The 25,567-nt window shown below is 33.1% G+C and overlaps 2 protein-coding genes across 13 annotated transcripts in view; one reads left to right on the top strand and one right to left on the bottom strand.

The window, feature by feature from the left end:
* Window positions 1-25,567, top strand: part of PHC3 (polyhomeotic homolog 3) — an 81,091-nt gene that overhangs the window by 39,832 nt on the left and 15,692 nt on the right. For 7 of the 10 annotated variants that reach the window (XR_014022957.1, XR_014022958.1, XM_081301218.1 and 4 more), the window contains exons 8-13: window positions 6,336-7,204; window positions 7,500-7,547; window positions 11,984-12,137; window positions 17,462-17,712; window positions 21,580-21,739; window positions 24,585-24,699. Coding sequence is in view for 8 of the 10 variants with exons in the window: in XM_081301218.1 (XP_081157344.1) it covers window positions 6,336-7,204; window positions 7,500-7,547; window positions 11,984-12,137; window positions 17,462-17,712; window positions 21,580-21,739; window positions 24,585-24,699 (1,597 nt within the window). In the remaining 2 variants the exon portion in view is untranslated. The remainder of the gene's footprint in view (window positions 1-6,335; window positions 7,205-7,499; window positions 7,548-11,983; window positions 12,138-17,461; window positions 17,713-21,579; window positions 21,740-24,584; window positions 24,700-25,567) is intronic. The other 3 variants (XM_081301224.1, XM_081301225.1, XM_081301222.1) reach the window with 2 other exon arrangements.
* The window catches only part of GPR160 (G protein-coupled receptor 160), a 90,689-nt gene continuing 72,228 nt past the window's right edge, over window positions 7,107-25,567 (bottom strand). The window contains exon 5 of one of the 3 annotated variants that reach the window (XR_014022959.1): window positions 7,107-7,165. The gene's annotated coding sequence lies outside the window, so the exon portion shown is untranslated. Of the gene's footprint in view, window positions 7,166-12,374; window positions 12,460-17,459; window positions 17,711-25,567 lie in introns of those variants that run through there. The other 2 variants (XR_014022960.1, XR_014022961.1) reach the window with 2 other exon arrangements.

Raw genomic sequence — 25,567 nt, 5'->3', positions numbered from 1 at the left:
TTTATTTTCTTAGCAGACAGAGCAAAAACAAAGATGTCTACTACTTGAATAAGAATGACATTTTAAAATGTGAATTTCCTGAGTTAAAGAACATCTCTCTATGTAGCTTTTTAAAAGGAGAGATTTAAAAAGCCCAATAGCTAAAACAAATTATAACAGTAAAATAGACATTCTCTGTTAATTGATGGTTGACTAATGTCTTTATTGTGTGCTGGTCTCTCCTTGTAGAAATAAAATCTTTTAGCTTTTAAAAGAGATTTGCCTCGTGTGTTGCCTATAGTTTATTATATTTTAGTGGAACAAATTTAAAAGCTTCTAAAAAAGCAAATACGTTATTCTGTTTAAAGTCATCTATGGGAAGAATTTGTCACTTTCCAAAAATGAGGACTATGCAAATAAGGAAAGTTGTTTTCCTTACTATGTTGTTTTTTTTTTTCCCCTCTCTGATTTCATCTGGGAGAAAGATGTCAGGGAATCGGCTAAGTCACTTTCATTCATGTCAAGCTTTAAAGCTCACCTGTGCTTCCTCTCCTTTCTACAGATAACCTTGCCTCATGGTTCTTATACTGAAAATGTTGGGGCCATCCCATCCAGTGTGAGCTTCCTATCTCTTACATTCATCTCAGTATTTTTTAGGATTGAGCTTCCTTCACTTCTAATAAGATAAAGTGTTACCTGCTTTCTTCTTAAGATCAACACCATTTGCTTATGAGCCCATCTTTTTTTTTTTAACCTGTTCCTGACCTTGTTTAATAGTTACCGTAGCATGTTTTATCTTCTCATGCTGATCCTTTGCTTCTCGAGCATGTTAGGTCTTCCCTATTCTTAACATATCTGCATATTTTTGACAGCAGTATAACTGTTATTTATTGTGTATGTGTGAAAAAGATGCACTAGGCTAGACACTTCATAAAAAAAAATCCTTTGTTCCAACAGTCTCATTAAGCATCATCTTTCTGTTTCTGTTTCTGGTTTTATCTTTTTTTTTTTTTCTTTTTTCCCTTCTTTGCAGTACTGGATGCTCTATTGTTGAGCTATATCCTCAGTCCCTTTAAAAAACAATTACTTTCTTTTTCTTTCTATTTTGAGACAGGGTACTAAGTTGCCAGGGCCAGTCTCAAACTTAAGATACTCCTGCCTTAGTCTCCTGGGATTCCAGGCATGTGCCCCCACTAACTGCTTTACTTTTTAGAAAGTTTTTCTACACTATTGAAGTTTGCTTTTTTTCCTACTTACATCTATTTCTATTTTCATTTTTCCTCTATGTTAAATTTAACATCATTTATTACTTCACCAAATGTCAGAATTTTGGATTGGTCTGATTTCTCTGGTTAAAAATTTCTCCTCACTGAATACTTGTAACATTTTGTGCTCTTTTATGGTTCTTTTTTTCTTTTATAGTTATCTATATAATTATTGATCTTAGCTTCTCTACTAGATAATAAAGTCCTTAAGGGGAGATATAATATTGAGTGTTTCTGTATTACCTTTTTTTTTTTTCTTTTTTTGATACTGGGGGTTGAACTCAGGGGAGCTTAACCACTGAGCAGCATCCCCAGCCATTTTTATTTTTTACTTTGAGACAGGGTTTTGCCGAGTTGCTGAGGGCCTCCTTAAGAGGCTGGCCTTGAACTTGCAATCCTCCTGCCACATCTCCTAAATTGCTGGGATTATAGGCATATACCATTGTACCTGGATGATTCCTGTACTTTTTGATAGATTATGTTGAAAATTCTGATTTCTTTTTCCAGTTAGAGTACTCTCTTTAGGGAAATGTGGGATCTCTCTCTCTCTCTCTCTCTCTCTCTCTCTCTCTCTCTCTCTCTCTGTCTTTCTTTGTCTCTCAGTTGGGAACTCTTAGGTTTAGTTCAAGCAAGGAGGTTTACTTTTGGATTATTAGGTCCTCTTAACCAATACCTGGTTGCAAGTTGCAACTTACTCTTTCCTCTTTGGTTGGTAGTTTGTTAATTATCTTTACTGTTACCAGGGCAATATTTTATGTATGTAATAACCCAGACTGACAGAGTCTCAGGTCACTTTCAGTTCCAGATTCAGATCTTATTTACATTAACCAAATTCCATTTTTCCACGATGCTGTTGATTAGAAACAAAATCACACCAGAACATCTTAAACCACATAAACCTTCCCAGGTACCAAACTTATAAGTTTGTTTAAGCCTCATGTTGCTATTACTCAAAGCAATTCATATATTCTGGCAAGGCAGCAGCTATATTTTATACTCTCCTAGTTTCTCTCCTCTTATTGATGGGAAGTTAATCTGAAACTAAGATATTTTGAGAGATTATAGAATTGGTAACTTGGACTTTTCCTCAACCAGAACTGTTGCGTCATTTTAAATATTAAAAAAACTACCTGTGTTCTAATGTAAACCACATTTAATAATAATTATATTGGACATGTTTATTGTTTCCTTTATATGTATTTTTAGAATGCTAAAATAATATTTTCTGAACCACTTCTCCTTGGGTGTAGAATTCCTGCTTGTTAGTAATTCTTTGTGTATGTGTATATATACTGGGGATTGAACCCAGGGGCATTAACACTGAGCTACATCCCCATTCCTTTTTATTTTGAGACTCTCTTGCTAAGTTGCTGAAACTGGCTTTGAACTTGTGATCATCCTATCTCAGCCTCCTGAGTCATTGGGATCACTGGCATGCACCACCGTGGCCTGGCAGTAATTCTGTTTTTAATGCCTACAGTAAAGGCAAACTTAAACCAAATGTATCAAAATCATGAACTGTATTAGAGCTGAAAAATTTTAAAACAGTTTGTAGAGCTTTTATTAAATTAGTCTAATTAGAAAATACATCATTTTTTTTTTTGCAGACATTAATTAAGTATACAATGAAAATATCTGCTGTAGCTGCTATAGTAAAATACCTCAAACTGGGTAGCTGGAAAGCCCAAGATTAAGGTCTGGCAATATACAGTTTATGGTGAGATGTCTTGGTTTGTAGATGACCTTTTCTTGTTATGTGCATTTCCTCTGTATGCACAGTGGGGTAGAGGAAGCTCTCTGATGTCTCTTTAATGTAAACATACAAATCCTGTTACTTCAGTGCCCTACCCTTAAACCTCATTTAACTTTGATTAATCCTTAGATGCCAGGGAAGTTAGGGCTTCAACATATGAATTTTGTGGGGTAGGGGAAACTGCCCATAACAAGTCCCTAGACTCAGGATTATGAGTTCTATTAGACCCAGTGGTGTCCCTTGCCTGCATTTAATTACTCAGAGTTTGTTAATCTGTAATATGTTGGATTAGTATAGTGCCATGCCTACCTCATGGCATTGTAACTTAAGTGAAAAAAATATATTATTATAAAGAACAGAGTTATTTGGGGCTGGGGCTATAGCTCAATGGTAGAGCACTTGCCTTGCAGGTGTGAGGCCCTGGGTTTGATCCTCAGCACCATAAATAAATAAATAAATAAATAAATAAATAAATAAATAAATAAATAAATAAATAGAGATATCAAGTCCATCTACAACTAAAAAAATATTTTTAAAAATGTGTGTGTGTGTGTGTGTGTAGGAAAGAGAAATGATGCCAATCATTAGTCCTCCAAATAAAAATGATGCCAATCATTAGTCTTCCAAATGTTAGGCCACCCTGATAATAATTGTTTAAAATCAGAGGAATTAAGCAACATGATGTGTTTTTCTAGAGTACTAGGCTTTTCTTGTATGATGGGGACATTGTTTCAGATATCCTCACAATTGGGCTGGGGATGTAGCTCAGTGGTAGAGCACTTGCCTAGCATGCACTGAGGCCCTGGTTCCATCCCCAGCACCATTAAAAAAAATCACAGTTATAATATCAAAACATTTTTCTCATGTGGACTTATGAACTAATGCAAAATATATAAACTTATTTTGACTTCTGATCCAAGAAAAAATTAATGTAGGTGAAAGGATAGGCTATTACTCTATTGGATTATCAGCTCTAGAATATAAACAGATCATTTACTTTCTAGCGTACAAAAATCAAGTATATGATAAATTTAGGCTGGGTGCGGTGGCACATGCCTGTAATTCTAGTGTTTTGGATGGCTGAGGGAAAATCACAAGTTCAAAGCCAGCCTCAGCAACTTAGTGCCCTAAGCAGCTTTGTGAGACCCTGTCTGAAAGTTTAAAAAAAATAAAATAATAAAAGATCTGGGGGTGTAGCTCAGTGGTAAAGCACCCCTGGATTCAGTTGCTAGTAACAGCAACAACAACAAAAGAAAATGGTAAATATAATTTATATTTTAATGTAATTTATACTTTAAAATTGAATTAAAGCTTATTTCCTTATGTATAGGAAGGGGATAATAATTTCTACCTACTCCACAGGTATTTCATAAATATAGATGAGACATGTGAAAGCATCTTGCCTTGGAGGAAAACCACTATATGAAAATCTGAGATTTTGTTAATCCACCTTCTTTGAATACTGTATAACATAGTCTATATGCACACATTTATAAAGAGCTGACAGTCTTTGTTTGAAGTACCAGTCTACTTACTATGTGAAAATTATTTTGTTAGGTGAAATTTTAAACTTAATTTCCATGTGTGTGTATTTTGCAGTGCTGGGGATTAAACCTAGAGCATGCTAAGTATGTGTATGCTCTACCACTGAGCTACACCCTCAGTCCCTCATTCTTTAAATTTAATTACTAGATATCTACTGAATCTTCTAAGCACTCTTTATTGAGATGTTAATTAGATGTTAATTTCTTTAATGGATCCTTAAAATTTTAAATAATAACCAAATGTGAAAGTATTTAAGAAAAAAGGTGCTGGAAGTTTTTATAAGACTTTTCTTACACATGTTGTTAAATGTAAAAGTAGATACAAGGGGCTGGGGTTGTGGCTCAGTGGCAGAGCACTTGCCTAATACATGCGAGGCCCTGGGTTCCATCCTCAACACCACATAAAAATAAATAAAATAAAGGTGTTGTGTCCAACTACAACTAAAAAGTAAATATTTTTTAAAAAGCATTTAAAAAAAATAAATACAGGGCTGGGGCTGGGGCTGGGGCTGAGCAGTAGCGCAGTTGCCTGGCATGTGTGAGGCATTGGATTCGATTCTCAGCACCACATATGAATAAATAAAATAAAGGTCTATCAACAACTAAAAAATATTAAAAAAAAGTAAATGCAAGTCTTTCAGACATGTAATAGAACTTTTATCATTTTCTGAAATTTAAGAAAAAAATTATGCCCTATCTTTAGATCTATTTTAAATGTGTATAATTCTATATTAATATTAAACAATCATTGCAGTTTATCTTATAACAAACCCAGTTTCCATTTTTACTTACATAGGGAGGATTTTGCTACTCTATGTTAATATGTGCACCAGCATGCAGAACAGGCATAATGATGGGGCAACTCTTCATAACTCAATTATGATATCCTATATATTTTTATCCCTCTTGTGTTTCTTCAGTGAAGAAGATCTGATACCATCTCTTATGAATTACCGTGGGTTTTTGTGGTGGGGGGAGCATTAAAGAAGATCCTTTAGACAGCATGGGCTTCTGATTGCCTCATTTTCTGCAAGCAAAACCAGTGTTCTCCTAGTTTTGGAATTGCCTCTAAGTTTCACTTATTATAATGGTTATTTAACTATGCTGTAAGACTTACACGTATTTTGCTTAATTGAATTACATTTTTATACAAAACATTTTCTCTTCCTGGAAAAATAAACAGAATATTTGATCTCAAATTTTGAAACTTATTTAGGTAACTTTGTAATCTTGCCTATGTTTAGACATAGGATGAGATATTTATTTTATTAATTTTAATATATTATTATACAGTTTTATGACGTAAAGTTACCTTTCTATGTACTATACTTGTTCATCTATGATACTCTCAAATAGAAATTCAAGTGCATAAATTTTGCTAAAAGTTAATGTGGCTATTCTGATGACCGATAAATAGATTATTTTAGGCAGTTTTCTATTGGAACTTTTCATAGTACAGCTATTTTATCACATTTTTATAGTCTTGGGGCTGGGATTGTAACTCAGTGGTAGAATGCTTGCCACTGGGTTCAATCCTCAACACCATAAATGAATGAATGAGTGAATGAATGAATGAATCATGTCCATCTACAAATAAAAATATTTAAAAAACTTAGTCTTTCAAGGAAAAACTGTTTCTTACAAAACTTCAAATTACCCTTATCTTAAAGACTTGCTAAAGAATTCTAAATGATTATGTCCTTCATGATGTGAAAAGTTTCTACCTTTATATTTATTTAAAATTTTCTGACATTTTTTGAAATCAGTACTAATTGTTATTTTTTTTTCTCACAGCTTCATATTCTCCAATTCAGCCTCATTCTCTAATAAAACATCAACAGATTCCTGTTCATTCACCACCTCCCAAGGTTTCCCATCATCAGCTGATATTACAACAACAGCAGCAGATTCAACCAATCACACTTCAGAATCCAACTCAAGATCCACCCCCATCCCAGCACTGTATACCACTCCCAAACCATGGCCTTCCTCCAGCTCCCAGTAATGCCCAGTCACAGCATTGTTCACCAATTCAAAGCCATCCCCCTCCTCTAACCGTGTCTCCCAACCAGTCACAGTCAGCACAGCAGTCTGTGGTAGTGTCTCCTCCACCACCTCATTCACCAAGTCAGTCTCCTACTATAATTATTCATCCACAAGCACTTATTCAACCACACCCTCTTGTGTCATCAGCTCTTCAGCCAGGGACAAATTTGCAGCAGTCTACTGCTAATCAGGTACAAACCACAGCACAGTTGAATCTTCCATCCCATCTTCCACTCCCAGCTTCTCCAGTTGTACACATTGGCCCAGTTCAGCAATCTGCCTTGGTGTCCCCAGGTCAGCAGATTGTGTCTCCAGCATCACACCAGCAATATTCAACCCTACAATCCTCTCCAATCCCAATTGCAACCCCTCCACAGATGTCAGCATCTCCTCCAGCTCAGATTCCACCACTGCCCTTGCAGTCTATGCAGTCTTTACAAGTGCAGCCTGAAATTCTATCCCAGGGCCAGGTTTTGGTGCAGAATGCTTTGGTGTCAGAAGAGGAGCTTCCAGCTGCAGAAGCTTTGGTCCAGTTGCCATTTCAGACTCTTCCTCCTCCACAGACTGTTGCGGTAAACCTACAAGTACAACCACCAGCACCTGTTGATCCACCAGTGGTAAGCCCTTGGAAGCTCTTTGACTTTCTTGCTGAACTAAAAGTAAAAACTTTTTTCTCCCACACTGTTATATTGCTAAACCTAAATGCCTATGAATTTTAAAAGCTTGGTATTTCCGTATGTCAGTATTCTGACAAACATGCTATATGGGCAAAAAAAAAAAAAAGCCATTATTTATTGTAGTATGGTTGCATGCTTGATAATCTGTGATGGTTATTTAAGTCCCTCGTTAATTTTATTACTATTTAAACAAATCCATCTGCTATCTTTACAGAGTTGATTTTTTTTCCCCAAGGGAATGCATTTGAACCAGTGTCATCTGCACAAAGTTTTTTCTCTTAAGGTGATTATCCTTCATAGATCCCTTCTGTTGGCTTGTGTGTTCTTGTGGTTTATCTAGCTACCCTTTTTGGTTGTATGCATTCAGAAGTCCTGGGCCTTGAGAGGCTTTGGTTTCAAGGTGGAGGAGGTATGCTTGTATGATGTAATTTTTTGGTAAAATTGTATTATGTAATTAAAATTTTATAAATAATTATTCTAGGAAAGAGCCCAAGTTTGCAAAAAACATAACTGATATTTTGTTTCTACTGAGGGAAAGTATACACTTAAAATATTTCTAACCTAAAAAGCTAAAAAATCTCAGTAAAAATTGCAATGCTGGGAATGGAAGAAAATCGACTGGAAGGAGTAAAAATTTTGAGTAATTGAGATTGTAGTGAAATTTATTAGAATAAACTTCTAAAAATGGTTACATGTTGTTTCGAAAGGAAAATTATCTTGAAAAACATTTAAAAATAGCATCTAAGGGATTTTTAAAATAATTTACAATAAATTTGGAATAAGAACTCTAAAATATTTAGTCAGAATAATCCAATTTATATTTTTTACATTTTATATTTTATATTTTATAAATCCAATTTATATTTTTTTCTTTTCCTTTTAGTACTAAGAGTTGAACTCAGGGCTTCTTGCATACTAGATACATTCCCAGTGCTTTTACTTTTATTATGATACAGGGTCTTGCTAAGTTGTCAGGCTGGCCTTGAATTTGTGATTCTTCTTCCTTAGCCTCTTGAGTAGCTGGGATTTCAGGTTTGAGCAACCATGCCCCACTCATAATTAATACTGAGAAGAAGAATTTTCCTAAAAGGAGGTTTTTGCATTATACCTCACTGAAAAGATTTTATTACTTAAAAGATAATTGGCTTAGAATGGAAAGGAGTTTCAGAGTCTCCATAATGGGAAACATTTGGGATCTCAGAATGCAAATTTATAGATATTTTATTCTTATCATTCTGAGTGATCTTAATAAGCATAGATTGAATTCCACTTGCTGTTACCCTTTTTAACAGACCTTCACAGAAACAACAGTACTAGAAATGTTTGTCATTTATAATTATTATGTCTCTATATTTTCTTTTAATGATTTCTTAAGAGTTTACAGTGGGTTCTGTCACAAAAACTGTTATAGGAACTATATGGTATCTTCAGAGAAATCAAATTTAATTTAAATTTTATTTTCTATCAGGTTCAGTTGTTTGGCTCTTAACAAGTAAAAAATAAAACACCTGCATATTCCTTATATTTTCTAATTGTTTTTATTAAGGGAAAAATATTTGGGTAGAAATATAAAAAATATAACACTTTAAAAACTAATTAAATTAAAACTGAAAATATTTAAGGTTGCATTTTGTTGATTCTTGCCTACCTCCCTGTTAAAGATTTTTTTTTAAAGTTTCTTATTTCATTTTTGGCAGAGTTTTTTCCTTTGAAATACATAATTTTCTCTGTATCACGGATATAGTCATTATGCTTAGCTGTAGATGTTTTCCATTTACCTTTCCTCATCTTTTAACTTTCTTTGAGTAACATAGCTCTGTTTGTTAAATTACTATATTTTCTTCTATAATCCTTGTATTATTTTTCCATTAAAACACATTTATTTACAAATTACAGTTTCTTGGTGGTTCCAAATATTTAAGGTAGAGAGATATACTTATTTCTTTAGAGATGAAGTTTTGAAAGATAAGAGTGAATTATCAAAGTGAAATCAGTATGTTTTTTGAAAGATATTTATAAAAGCATTAAAGTTTTTAATTGACATTTGGGTATAAATGAGATATGTTGAGGGTAGATAATTTAGAACTAATAAACAAATGTTCCTCAGTTTATTTAGGAAAGGGAGACAGATGGGAATAATGGACTTTATTGAGGTAAGTTTGGCAGTCTTTGTTATTTTTAGAATAGTTATAGTTACAAGTTAAGCAGAAAATGTGATGTATAGTTTCCTAATGATCTTTTGAGCAAAACCTCCACTTTGCTATTTTCAATATTTTAGTTATTGCATTTAGATTTCTTTGTGCTGATCATGCCAGATGTCTGTGACAGATTCATTTTTGCCTACTTCCTTAAACTTTTTAACTTACTTTGCCTTTACATGGGAAATTGGAAGAAAAGTATGTATAGTTGGCCTTAACTATAGAGAATGAAAAGTATTTTACAGTATTCTTTGATGGATTATTTTTTAATGCTGTTTGTGTTATGACTTCATCCTTTAAAACACTTTCATTATTTAAAAAAAATCAGTTCAGTGTATGATAAGCTTTGATTCCTTAAAAGGTACTATAGCAAATAAATGTTTGAGTAACATGACGACAGCATTAAGATTAAAGTGATAGTTTCAGCTTTTCTTTGGAAGAAAAGTAGTATCTACTCAAGAAAATGCTATCCACATAAAATTGAACTGGTTAATAAAAAACATACTTGTCTAGTTATGCAGGATTAATTCCCCAACCACTCAGACACATTAATGGGGTACCAGAAAAGTTTCTTTCTTTCTTTCTTTTTTTTTTTTTGGTTAACCCCGAAATGTCTTTCTGGTTGATTTTTCCCTATATTGGGCATTAACATCATTTTTAAAATTACTATTATCAAGAACAGATACTAGCATCGTTATACTGTACAATAATAAATGATCGCTTTCTTCTGAGACCATACATGAGGCAAGGAGTCTATTTTGGTGAAGCAGTTTTCCAGATGTAGGGTTATAAGTGAATTATTTTAATAACATTATCTACTTAGAGGCTGATTGAGATAATTCAGAATATTGCACTTGATATAAAGTTATCAGTAACAACAGAATTTTTTATTTTTATATATTGTTTTTGCCATACCTGTTATCCAACCCAGGGCCTTGTACATAATAGGCAAGTACTCTAACCATGTGCTACACCCCTGGCCTAGCCAGTAATGTAATTTTTAAGTTTTAAAAAAGACTAAAAATGTCTGGGGTTGTGGCTCAGTGGCAGAGCGCTTGCCTAGCATGTGTGAGGCACTGGGTTCGATCCTCAGCACCACATATAAATAAATAAAATAAAATAAAACAAATACAGGTCCATCAACATCTAAAAAATATTTTTAAGAAAGGACAAAAATTTGGGGGCGTTATAATCATTTAAAAAACTTTTTTTTTTTAGTAGAGGCTGGGGCATATTTTTATTTTTATTTGTAACTCTTTCTTGTTGTTATGTGTACCTTTGAAGTTTCATCTATAAACACAACTTACGCTGGATTCAGAAATCTTGATCACTTTAATTTTATATAGTTATCAAAATGTTTATTATTAAAAATGTTAGATGTCACAGTTATTTTGTGAATATTGTTGATTTTTACTGGAATATTAATCAGTTTCATTAAACAATTCTAAAAAACTCATAATCCTTTATAAATTTAGGTAAAAGCCTAGCACATTTATAAGGAGGGAGGTGAACTGTTTTGTAGCTTTGTTTTTAGTGTCTTTATCATCTTTCATAAATAAATGGTTAAATAAATAACAAATGATGACCAATTAAAATACTTATATTATAATGTCTCTAGAAATGCACTTTGAAAATTAAGCCTTCAGTTTAATAAGTTAGTTATTTCTATTTACAATGCTTTTTCTCAGAGATCTTTTGATTCCATGTTCTCTTTTAAGTATAATCTTTACAGTTAAATAACAGGGTAGTAAAGATTTAAAACCTTTCCCCCATAAATATGGAACAATATTAAAAAACTAAAATATACATCCAAATGGCTTAGAGTGTGTGTGTGTATGTGTGTGTGTGTGTGTGTTTGTGTGTGCATGTGTACATGTGAGGGTTTTAAAGAAAGTTATATTCTGCATACATGATTAGCTTGCGGATTCATTAATTCTTGAGTAGACAGAAAAGGAAAGATAAATTGCATTTTTTAAAGCTTTTGGACATTGCTTTTCGTAGTTTAATCTTTAGTTCACAACATCATGATAAAAAGAACCTGGGATATAGTTTTAATGACAGTATATCCTAATTTCCTATTATGTTATATATAATTTCCTATTATGTTATTTTGGAAATTTGCTTAGTGTGCTTTTGAAAATTCCTGTTATCTACTTGGACTTTGACAAGTAGAAATTAATAGACACAGTAGTAGTATTCTTGAGATTGATATTTGATTATAGTGAAATCAAAACTTTTTAAAATTCTCAAAATTAAGAATATGCTTAGCTTTGACTATTATTATTTTGGAAAATTTCTGGCCTAGATAACTGATACACAGCTGGCTTTCAGTGAAATATTAATCAAGTATTATGAAAAACTTCATTTGAGTGATTATAAGGTTTTCCTTTCAACTTGTCAGAATAGTCATTTTTACTGTTTTAAAGTTTAATACACTTAGAATTTAATTTTTTAAAATTAAGAATACCTCATTAAATGTATTTTTGGAAACATTTTAAGGCAGTGTGGTTTATCATTGCAGGTTTATCAAGTAGAAGATGTGTGTGAAGAAGAAATGCCAGAAGAGTCAGATGAATGTGTCCGGATGGATAGAACCCCACCACCACCCACGTTGTCTCCAGCAGCTATAACTGTGGGAAGAGGAGAAGATCTGACTTCTGAACATCCTTTGTTAGGTAAGAAAATGTCAGCATATAGGGGAATTTTTCTATTTGATTAACGTGAGTAATGAGAAGTGTTTTTTTCAACTAGAGATGGTATTAATCTAATTTGTTGCTGTGGTTAACTATAGCAAAAGGTAGATTAGAAGTCAAGATTTCAAAAGATTTTATTTTCCTTCTTGGAAAACTGTTTAATAGCAGGGAAACTTTGCAGTTTATATATTTTTCAATACCACTCAAATGAAAAACATGCCTTTGCAAATCTTCTAATTTTCAGTCGCTTACGCTTATACAGATGTGTTTCATATGCTTATTCAGATTCTTGAATTATTTTCATCTTAAAAATTAGAATAAATAAAAATTATCTCAAAAGACTTAAATCACACTTTCTAAAAATCATAAAGCACTCTAAATCATACCTGATATTCACTTATTTGTGATCAAGAAGACCAAGTACTTTTAATTTCTTTAATATTATAGTACTTTTCTTAAAAGAAGTAAGTTTTTAAAAATTCTTGCATTTAAGTAAATTCTTATTCATTAATTCATTACTACTTATGAATTCAAGTACATCTCCTGAACATCCTTCCTCACAATATCAAAGTTCTTGTGAACCTTAGGTATCTTATTGAAATATTAGTTTAGCTTACAACTCAGAGTTTCATCCTAAAACAGATAAGTTCCATGGTTTTTTTTTTTTAATTTATGAATATTCTATCTGGATTGGGGGTTGGCAAACTAGTTCACTTTCAGATATCTTCTGCTGCCTATTTTTGCATGGCTGGAGGTAAGGAGGGTTTTTAAATTTTTGAATAGTTGAAAAAAATCAAAATAATCATTGTTCATGTCATGTGAAAATTATGTTCAATAAAGTTTGAATTTCAAATAAAGTTCTGTGAAGCATAGCCATGCTTATTTGTTCAAATATTATCTATGGCTGCTTTTGTGCTACTATCCACAAAGATGAGTAGTTGCAAAGACCAAGTGGCCCTTCACTGAAAACCTGCTGACCTATGAGCTAAAATATATCAATATTAGTTTTGGCTTTTTTATAAGTATCCTATTCTGTTGAATATCTCCTGGCCCTCATGATTGTTTTCAATTAAGAAAAACTACTGTAATAGGCATGGAAGCCAAATGTAATGGGACACTGACCCTGTTTTACACCGAAGGAACTCTTGCCCTCCTCTCTTCTTTATCATGCTACATCCTCTTTCCTTCCTTTCTCTCAAGCTTTTATTTCCTAACTACTAATGTGGATCTCTATAAAGTATAAAAGGTGAAAATTAGTTTTCTTGTAACTTTTTCCCCTTCTGAATATTGAAAACATATAGTCAATAAAATTATACAAAGTAAGATGGATTAACATTATTTCCTTTTATATTCAAAGTAATACCTCAAAAATAGATTTAAGTCTGTAATATCAAATATATGTGTTTTTTTTACATGAAAAATGCATTTTGATGCTAACAGTTTTTCAATATAAGTTATTTTTTTAAACATGCATTGTGACTGTAATTTAGTTACAAAATAAGCATCACTAATGGTACTAAAACCAAATTTAAACATTTTTTGCAATGTTGAAACAATATCTTTACATCTTTTCCTTAGGAATATATTCTGAGATCCTGTGGATGCATATTCCTCTGGCTAAATTGTCAACTACAATATAGTTATTTATCTTCCGTTAATTTCTTTCATACTTTTCACTCTTTTATTGTACATGGGCGGTAGGTGGGGACAGGGGATTACAGGTTGATTTTTAGAAACTCCCATCAACTAACTTGTGAAAATAGACTTGTTTCATCTAGGATTCAGTTTAAGTAAAAGTATGCAAAAAGCTAGGAGAAGTTTTTAGCTTTTGAGTAGGAAATGAGGTGCTGAATAGACACTAAAATCTATAAAATGGCAAAGTTATATAAGTTAAGATTTTCTATAATACTTGCCTTAAATCTAAAAGGTTTCATAATTGTGTTTCTGTTCTATGGTAATATGTCACAATGTTTCTCATGATTTGGTTTTATTTTTGTTTTGATGGTATTAGGAATTGAACCCAAGGGTGCTCTACCACTGAGCTATATCCCCAGCCCTTTTTATTTTTCATTTTGAGACAGAGTCTTGCCAAGTTACTGAAGGCTTGAGTTGCTAAGGTTGACCTCAAATTTATGATCTTCTTTCCTCAGTCTCCTGAGTTAATGGGATTATAGGCATATGACACCACATTCAGCTGTTTTCAGTTTAACAGTTTTTTATAAACTGGCAATTAATAGGCTTCATCAAAAAGTCAGTAACTTACAGCTCTATTGCTTTCTTTCAATATTTCTTTATTTTTCTTTCTTTCTTTTTTTTTTTAACTGAGGTTCAAATCCAAGGGTGCTTTACCCCTGAGCCCCAGCCTTTCTTTTTTTAATTTTGAGACAGGGTCTGGAGGCTGGCCTGGAATTTATGATCACCTGCCACAGCCTCCTGAGTCTCTGGAATTACAGATATGAGCCACTATGCCTGGCTTACAGCTCTATTTTTAACAAAATTTAGGACTAAGATTTAAACATATGATCTAAAAACTAATTAGAATATACACCAAGCAGTATTTTCTTTCTTTGTGTTTTTGATGTGGTACCGGGGGTTGAACTCGGGCACTCAACCACTGAGCCACATTCCCAGTCCTATTTTATATTTTATTTAGAGACAGGTTCTCACTGAGTTGCTTAGCTTCTCGCTTTTGCTGAGGCTGGCTTTGAACTTGCGATCCTCCTGCCTCAGCCTCCTGAGCTGCTGGGATTACTGGTGTGCGCCACCATGCCTGGCCCAACCAGTATTTTCTGAACAAACCAAATTATACTTAATTATGTTTAATGCAGTATGTCTTAATCCATTTTGTGTTGCAAAATATAACAGAATACCACAAACTTGATCATTTATATTGAGCAAAAATTTATTTGGCTCCTGATTCTGGAATCTGGAAAGTTTAAGATCAAGAGGCTGCATCTAATGAGGACCTTCTTGCTGTGGCATAACAGGGTAGAAGGTATCACATGGGTAAGAGTATGCATGCAAAGGGAATGTCAAACTCATTTTTATATCAGATCCATTCTGGTGATAAGAAACCCACTCCTAAGGTAACAACATTAATCAAATCTTGAGGGCTTTGCCTTCAGGATCTAATCACCTTTTAAAGGTCGCACCTCTTGTCAGTGTTACATTGAGGATTAAATTTCCAATACATGAACTTTGGGATTCAGACTATAGCATGCCACTTTGTATTTCTAAAGTAAGGAAGTATCATAAACCTATAAAGGATATTAAAATTTTATTTTGTTTCAGTTCCCCTATAGATTAATTTTATCTTTCCAACAGAAAACAGAGTTCCCTTTCAGAATTTTTGTGTTTTTTATTCTTTGTTTCATAGAAATATATGTGAAGATTTGATATATGGGATAGGAGTTTTGTGGAATATTTTTTTTTTAAAGAGAGAGTGAGAGAGGAGAGAGAGAGAGAGAGAGAGAGAGAGAGAGAGAGAGAGAGAGAGAGAAAGAGAGAATTTTTTAATATTTATTTTTTAGTTCTCGGCGGACACAACATCTTTGTTGGTATGTGGTGCTGAGGATCGAACCCGGGCCACACGCATGCCAGGCGAGCGTGCTACCGCTTGAGCCACATCCCCAGCCCTGTGGAATATTTTTGATAATACATATGTACAACTATATATGTGTTACTAGAATTAGCATTTTTTATTGAGTTTTTAAAGATTGTGTGACCTTAGGCTTTCTAGTATAGTTTACCTTTGTAAATTTGGTGGAAGTAAGTTAATTTATGATGTAACAGTGCCATTAAAAACTACATAGTGATATTTATCATGTTGGTGATATTTATGGTGAATTGTTAGTGTTTCTATTGCTTGTTTCATTCATATTAATTAATTAACTAATTAATTAATTAATTAATTAATGGTGCTGCGGATTCAACCCAGGACCTTGCATGTGGTAGGCAAGTGCTTTACTGTTAAACTAATCCCCAGCCTGAATTTCCATATCTGAGATGATATGCATAGGATTACTACCCTATTTTATTAGTTTATTTTAAATTTTTTTGTGGCACTAGGGATCAAACCCAGGACCTGTGCTTGCTAGGCAAGTGTTCTATTGCTGAGATAGATCCTTAACCCTACTACATATTTTTTATTTCTGGTACCATGGATTGAACCCAGGGCCGCTTAACCACTGAGCCACATCCTCAACCCCTGCTACATATTCTATTAGCCGAGTTTTCTATTCTTTGGGGATTCCTATTCTTTCTTCTACTGTACCTAACTGGGTTATATTTTGAATACCTTGATAGTTGGTATCAGTTTTTTTCAAACTAATGGTGAAGAAGAATTAACAGAGCTGTTAAGAGCATGATATCTAGGACCAAACTGCCTGGCTCAGTATCCAAGCTCCATTGCTTATTTGCTATGTGCCATTAAGGCAGGTAATTTAAGATGAAGATGATAATAGTATCTACCCATAGGCTAGCTGTAAAGATCAAATGAGTTAGAATATGTAAGGCATTGAACATAGTGCCTGGCATATGAATTGCTCAGAAGATATTATTATTTTCTTCAGACATCTATATTCACTGATATTCTTAAATAGCCACTGGTTCCATCTTTCCACTTTAGTATAGGCAGTAAAGGGCTGGTGCTACCAAATGGGCATAAAGTACCCATCATAGCTGTCAGGACCATCTTACTGTGGTCCTCAGAATTTGAAGAGAAAGAATCATAGTGATCCAGTCCAACATTTTGCATTTGACTAGTGCTGCAGTGTCCCAAAATTGACTAATACAGTGCACATATATAGTGCCATTGAAGAGGGAGGTATCTTATTGCTTAGGTTAAGAGTGATGGCCTGTGTGATATTTTGTGGATTTCATGATCCTTTTTTATTTTCAAATTATTTATCTGCCTTTCTACCCATACCACCAGGAATATAGAAGTAGGAACATAGGGAATTTAATACCTGTGTACTTTAAAAAACAAACAAAAACCACCACCCATTTTTGTAATTACTCTTTGAGTTGATATTCTAAAACATTTCCTGACTTACAGGGCAGTTGTTTTTTTTAAGCCATGTTTGGATGATAATTTTGAACAAGTTGCCCTCTTTTATAAAATGGAGATAAAAGTATTTCTACTTTATGATCACTGTGCAGATTAAATGAGATAGTAAATACTAAGTTCTTAGAACAGTTTTTGCAAATAACATATTGAATATTATCATTAACAGTATTTATTCTTGAATGCTTTTTAAAGACTTGCATGGACAAAATGCTATAAAATAATTTTTTTTTTTTTCCAGAGGAAGTGGAATTACCTGCAGTGGCATCAGTCAGTGCTTCAGTAATTAAATCACCATCAGATCCTTCACACGTTTCTATTCCTCCACCTCCACTCTTACTTCCAGCTGCTACCACAAGGAGTAATAGTACATCTATGCCCAGTAGCATTCCAAACACAGAAAATAAGCCTCCACAGGCTATTGTTAAACCACAGATCTTGACTCATGTTATTGAAGGCTTTGTGATTCAAGAAGGATTAGAGCCATTTCCTGTAAGTAGCAAGCATATTTGTGGGTTTTTAAAAAAATATTATTATTCACATAACATTATTTTTTTTAAATTGTCTATTCTTCTATAAGAAAAAGCTTGTAATTTTATTTCAAAAAAAGTTGACTTTATCTGGAATTTAACATTCTACACACTTTACATATGTAACTTCCAAATATATTTCTACAAATTTTATGCTAGCTATTTAGATGTATAAAGTAAGGAAAAAAATGAAAAAAATTCAGAGTATAGAGGCATTACATCTGAAATTTTTAGAGACAGATAGTTGGAAGTTTACTTCAACAAAATAAACCTTTTCATTTTTTCTTTTTGACAGAATTGAAACAACATTTAGTACATTATTTTAAGAATGGTATTTATGTGATTTTTTTGTGAGTTTTAACTTAGATACAGAAAGTATTAACTTCTCAGTGCCCTAACACTTGAAGTTTACCAATTTATCATTTATAATTACCAGATAGTTTTCTTCCTAAATTTCAGCCTTTGACCAGATTTTTTAAATGCTTTAATATGTTTACCTCATAATGGAGGTATTCTATCACTATGTTTTACAATTTGAGATTAGCTGTAGCTGTATGTAATTTATATGATAATATCTAGAGATGAAAATTTTTCCTTAGGAAATAAATCAAGGACAAGTAGACATGTAAAAACATAAACTACTTCTCTTGAAGATCTTGGAATCATCTATTTTCAGATTCATGGGTGAATTTTTTTTTTTTCAGTTGTAGTTGGACACAATACCTTTATTTATTTACTTTTATGTGGTGCTGAGGATCGAACCCAGCGCCTTGCACATGCTAGGCAAGCCCTCTACCAGTGAGCTACAACCCTAGCTCCAAAAATCTGGTATTTTGATAGTTGCTTTTGTGGTGTTTTCTGCATGTGTATATGTGTGTTAACTTGGATTTATTAATATGTTGGTATTGTAGATGGAGGAAGTCTTTTCTCCCTACTTAAACAAAACCATATGTCTAATTAAAATGTTTGTTTGGATCCTGGTTGTGCTGCATACTAACCGATTTTGTAAAGTTATTCAACCTTTCTGGTCTTCATTTTGCATGTCTGGGAGATGGAGATGTTTCTTTACTCTTAGGGTTGTTGTGTGCGAATTAAACGTGCAAACATTATTCTGTGTAGTGACTGATACATAATAGCCATAACAATTATTCTTTATTATCACTAATGATAATTAGAACTTTTGTTTTTCAGATTGCACAAACAATATACATGTTCTAAATGAGAATTTGGGAAATGTATAAGACATATAATCCCAAGTAATACCACAGTGTGTGTATGTTTATATAATCATAATTGTCATTATTACCTGTATAATCCTACTTTCACATCATAAATTTTGTGCATTTATCATTCCATATCTTTTTTTAAAAGAGATTTTTTTAAACTTTTTTTTTTTTTTTTTTTTTTTTGATACTGGGGATTGAACCTAGGGTCACTTTACCACTGAGCGACATTCCCAGCCCTTTTTATTATTACTTTGAGACAGAGACTCACTAAATTGCTGAGGCTGACCTCAAACTTGCCATCTTCCTGCCTCAGCCTCCAGAGTCGCTGGAATTACAGGTGTGTCCCACCATGCTGGGCTCCCTTACCATATCATTAATAACACTTTGGAAAAATTTTGTAAGGTTTCATAATCCACTTTATTGACAACCATAATTTATGTAATCCTCCCATCATTGTTGTATTATTTTAACGTTTTCACTGTTGAAATAGTTCTGTGAGGCTGGAGGTATAGGTTGTGTACATGTTCTAGCATGTGTGAAGCCCCCCACCACCAGAGAAGAAATTCTGAAAGAATTCCTTTTATATAAACCTTTGTCCTCCTTTCAGTAATTTTTTTAACCTAAATTCATAGAAGTAAGATTATTTTATCATATTACATATAGCCAAATGACCTGATATATATTGTAAAATTATTTTATGGAAAGATTAAGTTTATTCATCTGTCAAAAGTATATGGCTTTGGCAGCACTGAATATTAGTTTCCCCCCTTCAGGAATAACTTCTATAAATTTTTTTGAGGCATATTCAATATCTTAATGAAAGAAACAAAATTTTAAAAATCTGTTTCATTTAAAATGCTGATAATACTCTAAAGTTAATTTTAGAAATTTTCATTAAGCTGTGATTTCCCTATGTGTAGCTGATACAAAAGATTTAACCAGCAGTCTTGAGAAGAAAGATATTCTAATCATCCTCTTTTCTTTCTTTCTTTCTTTCTTTTTTTTTTTTTTTTTTGGTACCGGGGGTTGAACTTGGATGCTCAACTACTGAACTACATCCCGAGCCCTATTTTGTATTTTATTTACAGACAAGGTCTCACTGATTTGCTTATTAGTGTCTTCTTGTTGCTGAGGCTGACTCTGAATTCTTGATCCTCTTGCCTCAGCCTCCTGAGCTGCTGGGATTACAGGCATGTGCCACCTCACCTGGTATCTAATCCTCATTTTTTAGCTGAAGGCTTACCTGGAGAATCAGTAAATGTGTGTGTGTGTGTGTGTGTGTGTGTGTGTGTGTGTGTGTGTTTAATTTCTCCTGAAAATAGTTCTGAGTATTCAAATGAGTATTCATGATAATCAGGTAACTAAACATTGTGAATATGTTGTTGATGTTAATGTTAACAATGTTTGAGGACTTTCCTTTTGTGATTTTAGTAGGTTAGGTTGCTGACCTACTAGAAGTTAGGAGACTTGAGTTCTAGACCTGATTTTGCTTTTATAAAGCAATAAACTTAGTCCTTTTAAAGAGTTTCCTTATCTGGGGCTGGGGTTGTGGCTCAGTAATAAAGTGCTTGTCTACCACGTGTGAGGCACTGGGTTCGAGCCTCAGCGCCACATAAAAATAAATAAAATAAAGGCATGCTGTCCATTTAAAACTAAAAAAAATATTTTAAAAACGTTATAAAATATACACAATGTGGGCTGGAGGTTATAGTTCAATGGTAGAGTGCCTGGCTAAGCATGTGGGAGGCCCTTGCTTTGCCCCACTACTTAAAAAATGTGTTGTTCATCTTTTATTTGTGTTGCATTCAGATGGAAAACACTAAAGTTTCTGAAGGAAAAAGATTAGTCACCACATAGAACTTGAGAGAAAATTGTTTAATTGAGTAATGTTTTTTAAAGTTAACAAAAGAGCTGGGGGTATAGCATGGTGATGGAGCTCTTGCCTAGCAACCTCAAGGCCCTGGAGTTCAGTCTCTAGCACCACAAAACAAAAACAACAAAGGAAACCCATCCAACTCCTAAATGTACTGATGGTTATAGCCTTGCTTGGTGTTGGGCAGAACTACTGAAATATTCATAGTGTAGGATAACCTGCACTATGTTTGTATTAATTCTGGAATTACTAAATCAATTACTTGCCTAAACTAAGACAGTAGTTTCCATTTCACAAACACTTTGAAGCCTTTGCTCTGCTGGTAACTAAAAATAAGATGTTTGTGTTGAGACTTCACTCACCTATAATCCCAGTGGCTCTGGAGGTGGAGGCAAGAGGATTGAAAGTTCAAAGCCATCCTCAGCAAAAGTGAGCACTAAGCAACTCAGTGAGACTCTGTTTCTAAATAAAATACAAAATAGGGCTGGGGATATGGCCCAGTGGTCAAGTGCCCCTGAGTTCAATCCCCAGTACCCCCCCCCACACACACACACACAAAAAAAAAAGACTCCTTAATCCTTAGTTAAAAAATGAAGCACTAAATGAATGGAGCCGATCACTGAACAAGTAAATTTTCACAAGTATTGTTCATTTCAAGAGATATTTTAATCAAATTATTTCTAGATATCTTTCAGGCATTATTTCATTTTATTCTCTTTCCTTTTTAAAGGTGAGCCGTTCATCTTTGCTAATAGAACAACCTGTGAAAAAAAGGCCTCTTTTGGATAATCAGGTGATAAATTCTGTTTGTGTTCAGCCAGAGATACAGAATAATACAAAGCATGCAGACAATTCTTCAGACACAGAGATGGAAGACATGATTGCTGAAGGTGTGTGGATTCACTTAAAATACCCTTTAACTTGTACTGTTTGAAACAGAACATGGATTTTTACTCTTCACAGATTTTTACTTAAAAATTTGCATTTTTATTCTCATGGAGTACCTTATTTGACTACAATAATGAGAAAGCTAACCAGACTTGTAGTGACCAAATAATTAAAACAGCAAAATTGGTGTTAATTTGTACAATGTGTTTGACATTTGGGAAAAGTTTCATCATGTATAAGAGAAAATAATTGTAAGTTTTGCATCAAAGCAACAAATTCTTCTTTTTCTTTTCTTTTTTTTTTTTTTTTTTAAAGGAAACCTAAGTAACAAATACCATTTTACTGAATTTGCTTAAAAATTTAGAGCTTCTGGGTTGTTTGGCTTTAGACTTTCCATATTTTGATGGGTGAAACCAGGTTGTATTGAAATTATATGATGGATATACTCTTCAGTCAATAGGTGATTACATTTGTTCAGAGATAAAAATATCACTAAACCTCCTTACTGTCAAAGAATCTTCTAAAATAGACTTTATTTCAATAATGAATAGTCCATAGAAGTCAAACTGGTATTCAGAATGACTGAAGGAAAACACAAATAAACACAAAGTTTTTTTTGTTGTTGTTGTTTTTAAATGAGATTCTGAAGGTCTACTTTTGTTAGACTATTATCCTTAAGCCATATATCTCTTTGGTATCTCCCCCTCTCACCAGCAAAAACAGTTTCTTGTTCTTCGCAAGGTATTTTAACCTGTTATCAGGTATTATATATTGTTTTGTTAATGTTAAAATAACAACTTTGAAGCAAAGGTTTGGCTGTAGCCTGATCTTGGAACAACTGAAGAAATGGACTCTTTAGGGTTGTATCAGTAGTGTAGTGGTTAAGTGAGAGGTTCTATCTCTGTTATAGGCTTTTCAAAGTTCAATCAAGTGATAAGTATAACAAATATAATATATTTGGGAGTTCTGATATTATGTCCCAGGAATGTGTTGGTAAGATGTTCTGACTGGGTCACAACTGTGTCAAAATCATCCCTAAGTCATTGGAAGGAATGATTTTTTTTTTCAATTGTGTTGAGACTGTTTCTTCCTTATTGCAAATAAATTGATGACTTCTGCTTTTGAAGTCTAAAAGTCTAAAGACTTTTAGAATTTCCTTAAAATAGCCCCTTAGGGGCTGGGGTTGTAGCTTGGTGTTAAGAGTGCTTGCCTAGCATGCAGGGTTTGATCCAGAAAGGAAGGCGGGAGGGAGAGAAGAAAGGAAGGATGAACAGATGGACCACTTTTTAGTTCATGATTTTAATAGTCAGATAATATATTTGGAGTCCCATAGTGTCAAATATTATTTCAGAGTATGTTTTTCTCACTGCCTTAAACTGGGATAATGTGAGTGGCTGAGCTTACAGAGTACATGCCCTTCATATTTACATTTTTAGAGTCCTGACTTCATCTTAATAAGTCTTTATTAGAGTAATATAGAAAGAGTACATATGAGCTCATAGCTAAATGATTTAGAGTGCTTTTTAACTGCATATTTTATATGACTTAGCATAGGAATTATGATGCAAGAAAATGGTAACATATGGTAGATTTACAAATTTAACAGGTTTCACTAAAGTATTTCTTGAGCACTTATACATCTTATTACTTTTAGTTCTTGTGTGAAAAATAGGAAATGGAACTGTCACATTTTTCATGCCTATTGTCTTTTGGGCACTCATTTGTTACATAAGTTCTTTGGGAAAGATATTGTAAGCTTCATTTTACAAAGAGAAAACTGGGTCATGAAGATTAAATTGTTTGCTTATAGTGACTGCTTCTGAGTATTTGAGGATTTAGTTTGGAAGCTTCTGTAGGTTCTGGCTTATGGTCTAAAGAAGAAAATGTAGGGGTAGAAGGAGAACATTCTACTTTAATGGGAAGCATGATGAAAAAATTATCAGCTGTTGAGAATTATGAAACAATTTGTGATTTTTTTTAAGGCTTAATCTGTTATTTTTTATTAAATACAATATAACTAATAGGAACTATTTTACAATTAGATATATTTATCTTTATATGTTCTATCATATATTCTAGCAGCTCTTTTAGAGTTATTTTTATATTCTCTTTTAATATCAGACATATCAAAATTGCACAATTATGAAGTTATCCTTATACTTTCAGCTAGAATTAAGGCTTCCCTGCTATATATCTCCGCAGCACAATTTTTTAAAATTCACATCTCACACAGTTTTTTTTTTTTTTAATATTTATTTATTTTGGTTTTTGGCGGACACAACATCTTTGTTTGTATGTGGTGCTGAGGATTGAACCCGGGCCGCACGCATGCCAGGCGAGCGCGCTACCGCTTGAGCCACATCCTCAGCCCTCACACAGTTTTTTGAAAGTGTTCTTTGTGGAGGATAGTGATTATGTCTTATTCATCTTTGTTTCTCATAGTGTTTATAAAGTTTTCATATTTTAGACATGCTGGATCTTAGCAAAATGAACCTTTAAAAATGTTATACTCAGGCTGGAGATATAGCTCAGTTGGTAGAGTGTTTGCCTCAAATACACAAGGCCCTGGGTTCCATCCCCAGCACCACAGGAAAAAAAAAAAAAAAAAAGGAAAAATGTTATACTCATTTATATAGAGAAAAAGTCCATATGATTTTTATGTTGAAGAAGGAGGTGGTTGTTTTTGAAGGCTTTGGCTCTGCCAAAGGGACTATGAATTAAAAAGCAATGGACTATTGGTCTAGTAGAAGTATTTAACCCACATAGAGCTAAAAAAAAAAATATGCTACAATTAACTTTTTGGAACTTTTCCCCTTTGTTACCTTTATTTTATTTTTTATTTTTTAGAGACATTAGAAGAAATGGACAGTGAGTTGCTCAAGTGTGAATTCTGTGGGAAAATGGGATATGCTAATGAATTTTTACGGTCAAAACGATTCTGCACTATGTCATGTGCCAAAAGGTATTTCTGTATTCTTGAATTCCCTAAAGGACAAGACAATAACCGCTGCCAAAAAAAAAAAAAAAAAAAAAAAAAAGCCTCTTGTATAATTTAACAATAGAAAACGTAGATACTGTAATTCAGAGGAATAATTTGGCATTATATGGAGCTACATTGGTATAATGTTACTAGATTACTATGTTACTAGATTATGCACTGTGAAAATTACCTATTCATAACACTTAGAATCAGTTTTACAGTGTAATATATTGAAGTATACCGAAATGGTTTTTAATCATCCACTTGTTTTACCAGTACTGAAATATTTGGATTTAATTTATTTTAAAGTGCTTTCATTTGTTTGAATCATATTCTATACATATTTTAGGTTTGTTATCGAATAACAACAGATAAGTTCTCCACATTGTTAACATCAGACAGAAAAATATCTTTTCTAAATTAATGTTTTCAATGGTAATTATTAGACAGAGAGTATTAATAGCAAAAAAAAAAAAAAATGTTATTTCTTCATTAAGCTTGTAACTCCTAAATGTAGTATTATCAGTACCCACTCTGATATTTACCACTAAAGTTGATTTTATGCACAGGTTGGTTATTTTGAAATTCTCTGTTCAAAAAAGTAGTTCTCTTAAATTCCCTCAAAGAATTTAAGATCTTAATTTATATACACCAGTGAATTTCTTTCTTGAATATTTTATTTTGTATTGGTGCCACCAAAGTATACATAGTAAAACTCTTATTACTTGTTTCCTCCAAAAATGGATTATTTCACTTGTCAGTCTATTATTCAAGTAGTCTTTCATATTGATAGATCTGTAATAAAATTATATTGAACTCATGTTTTAACTTAATTTCTTAATTTGCACAT

Source organism: Spermophilus citellus (genome assembly GCF_964194105.1).
Source record: "Spermophilus citellus genome assembly, chromosome: 7".
NCBI lineage: Eukaryota > Metazoa > Chordata > Mammalia > Rodentia > Sciuridae > Spermophilus > Spermophilus citellus.
Note: the sequence above shows the minus strand (reverse complement) of the source record. Positions and strands in the feature narration are given on the sequence as shown.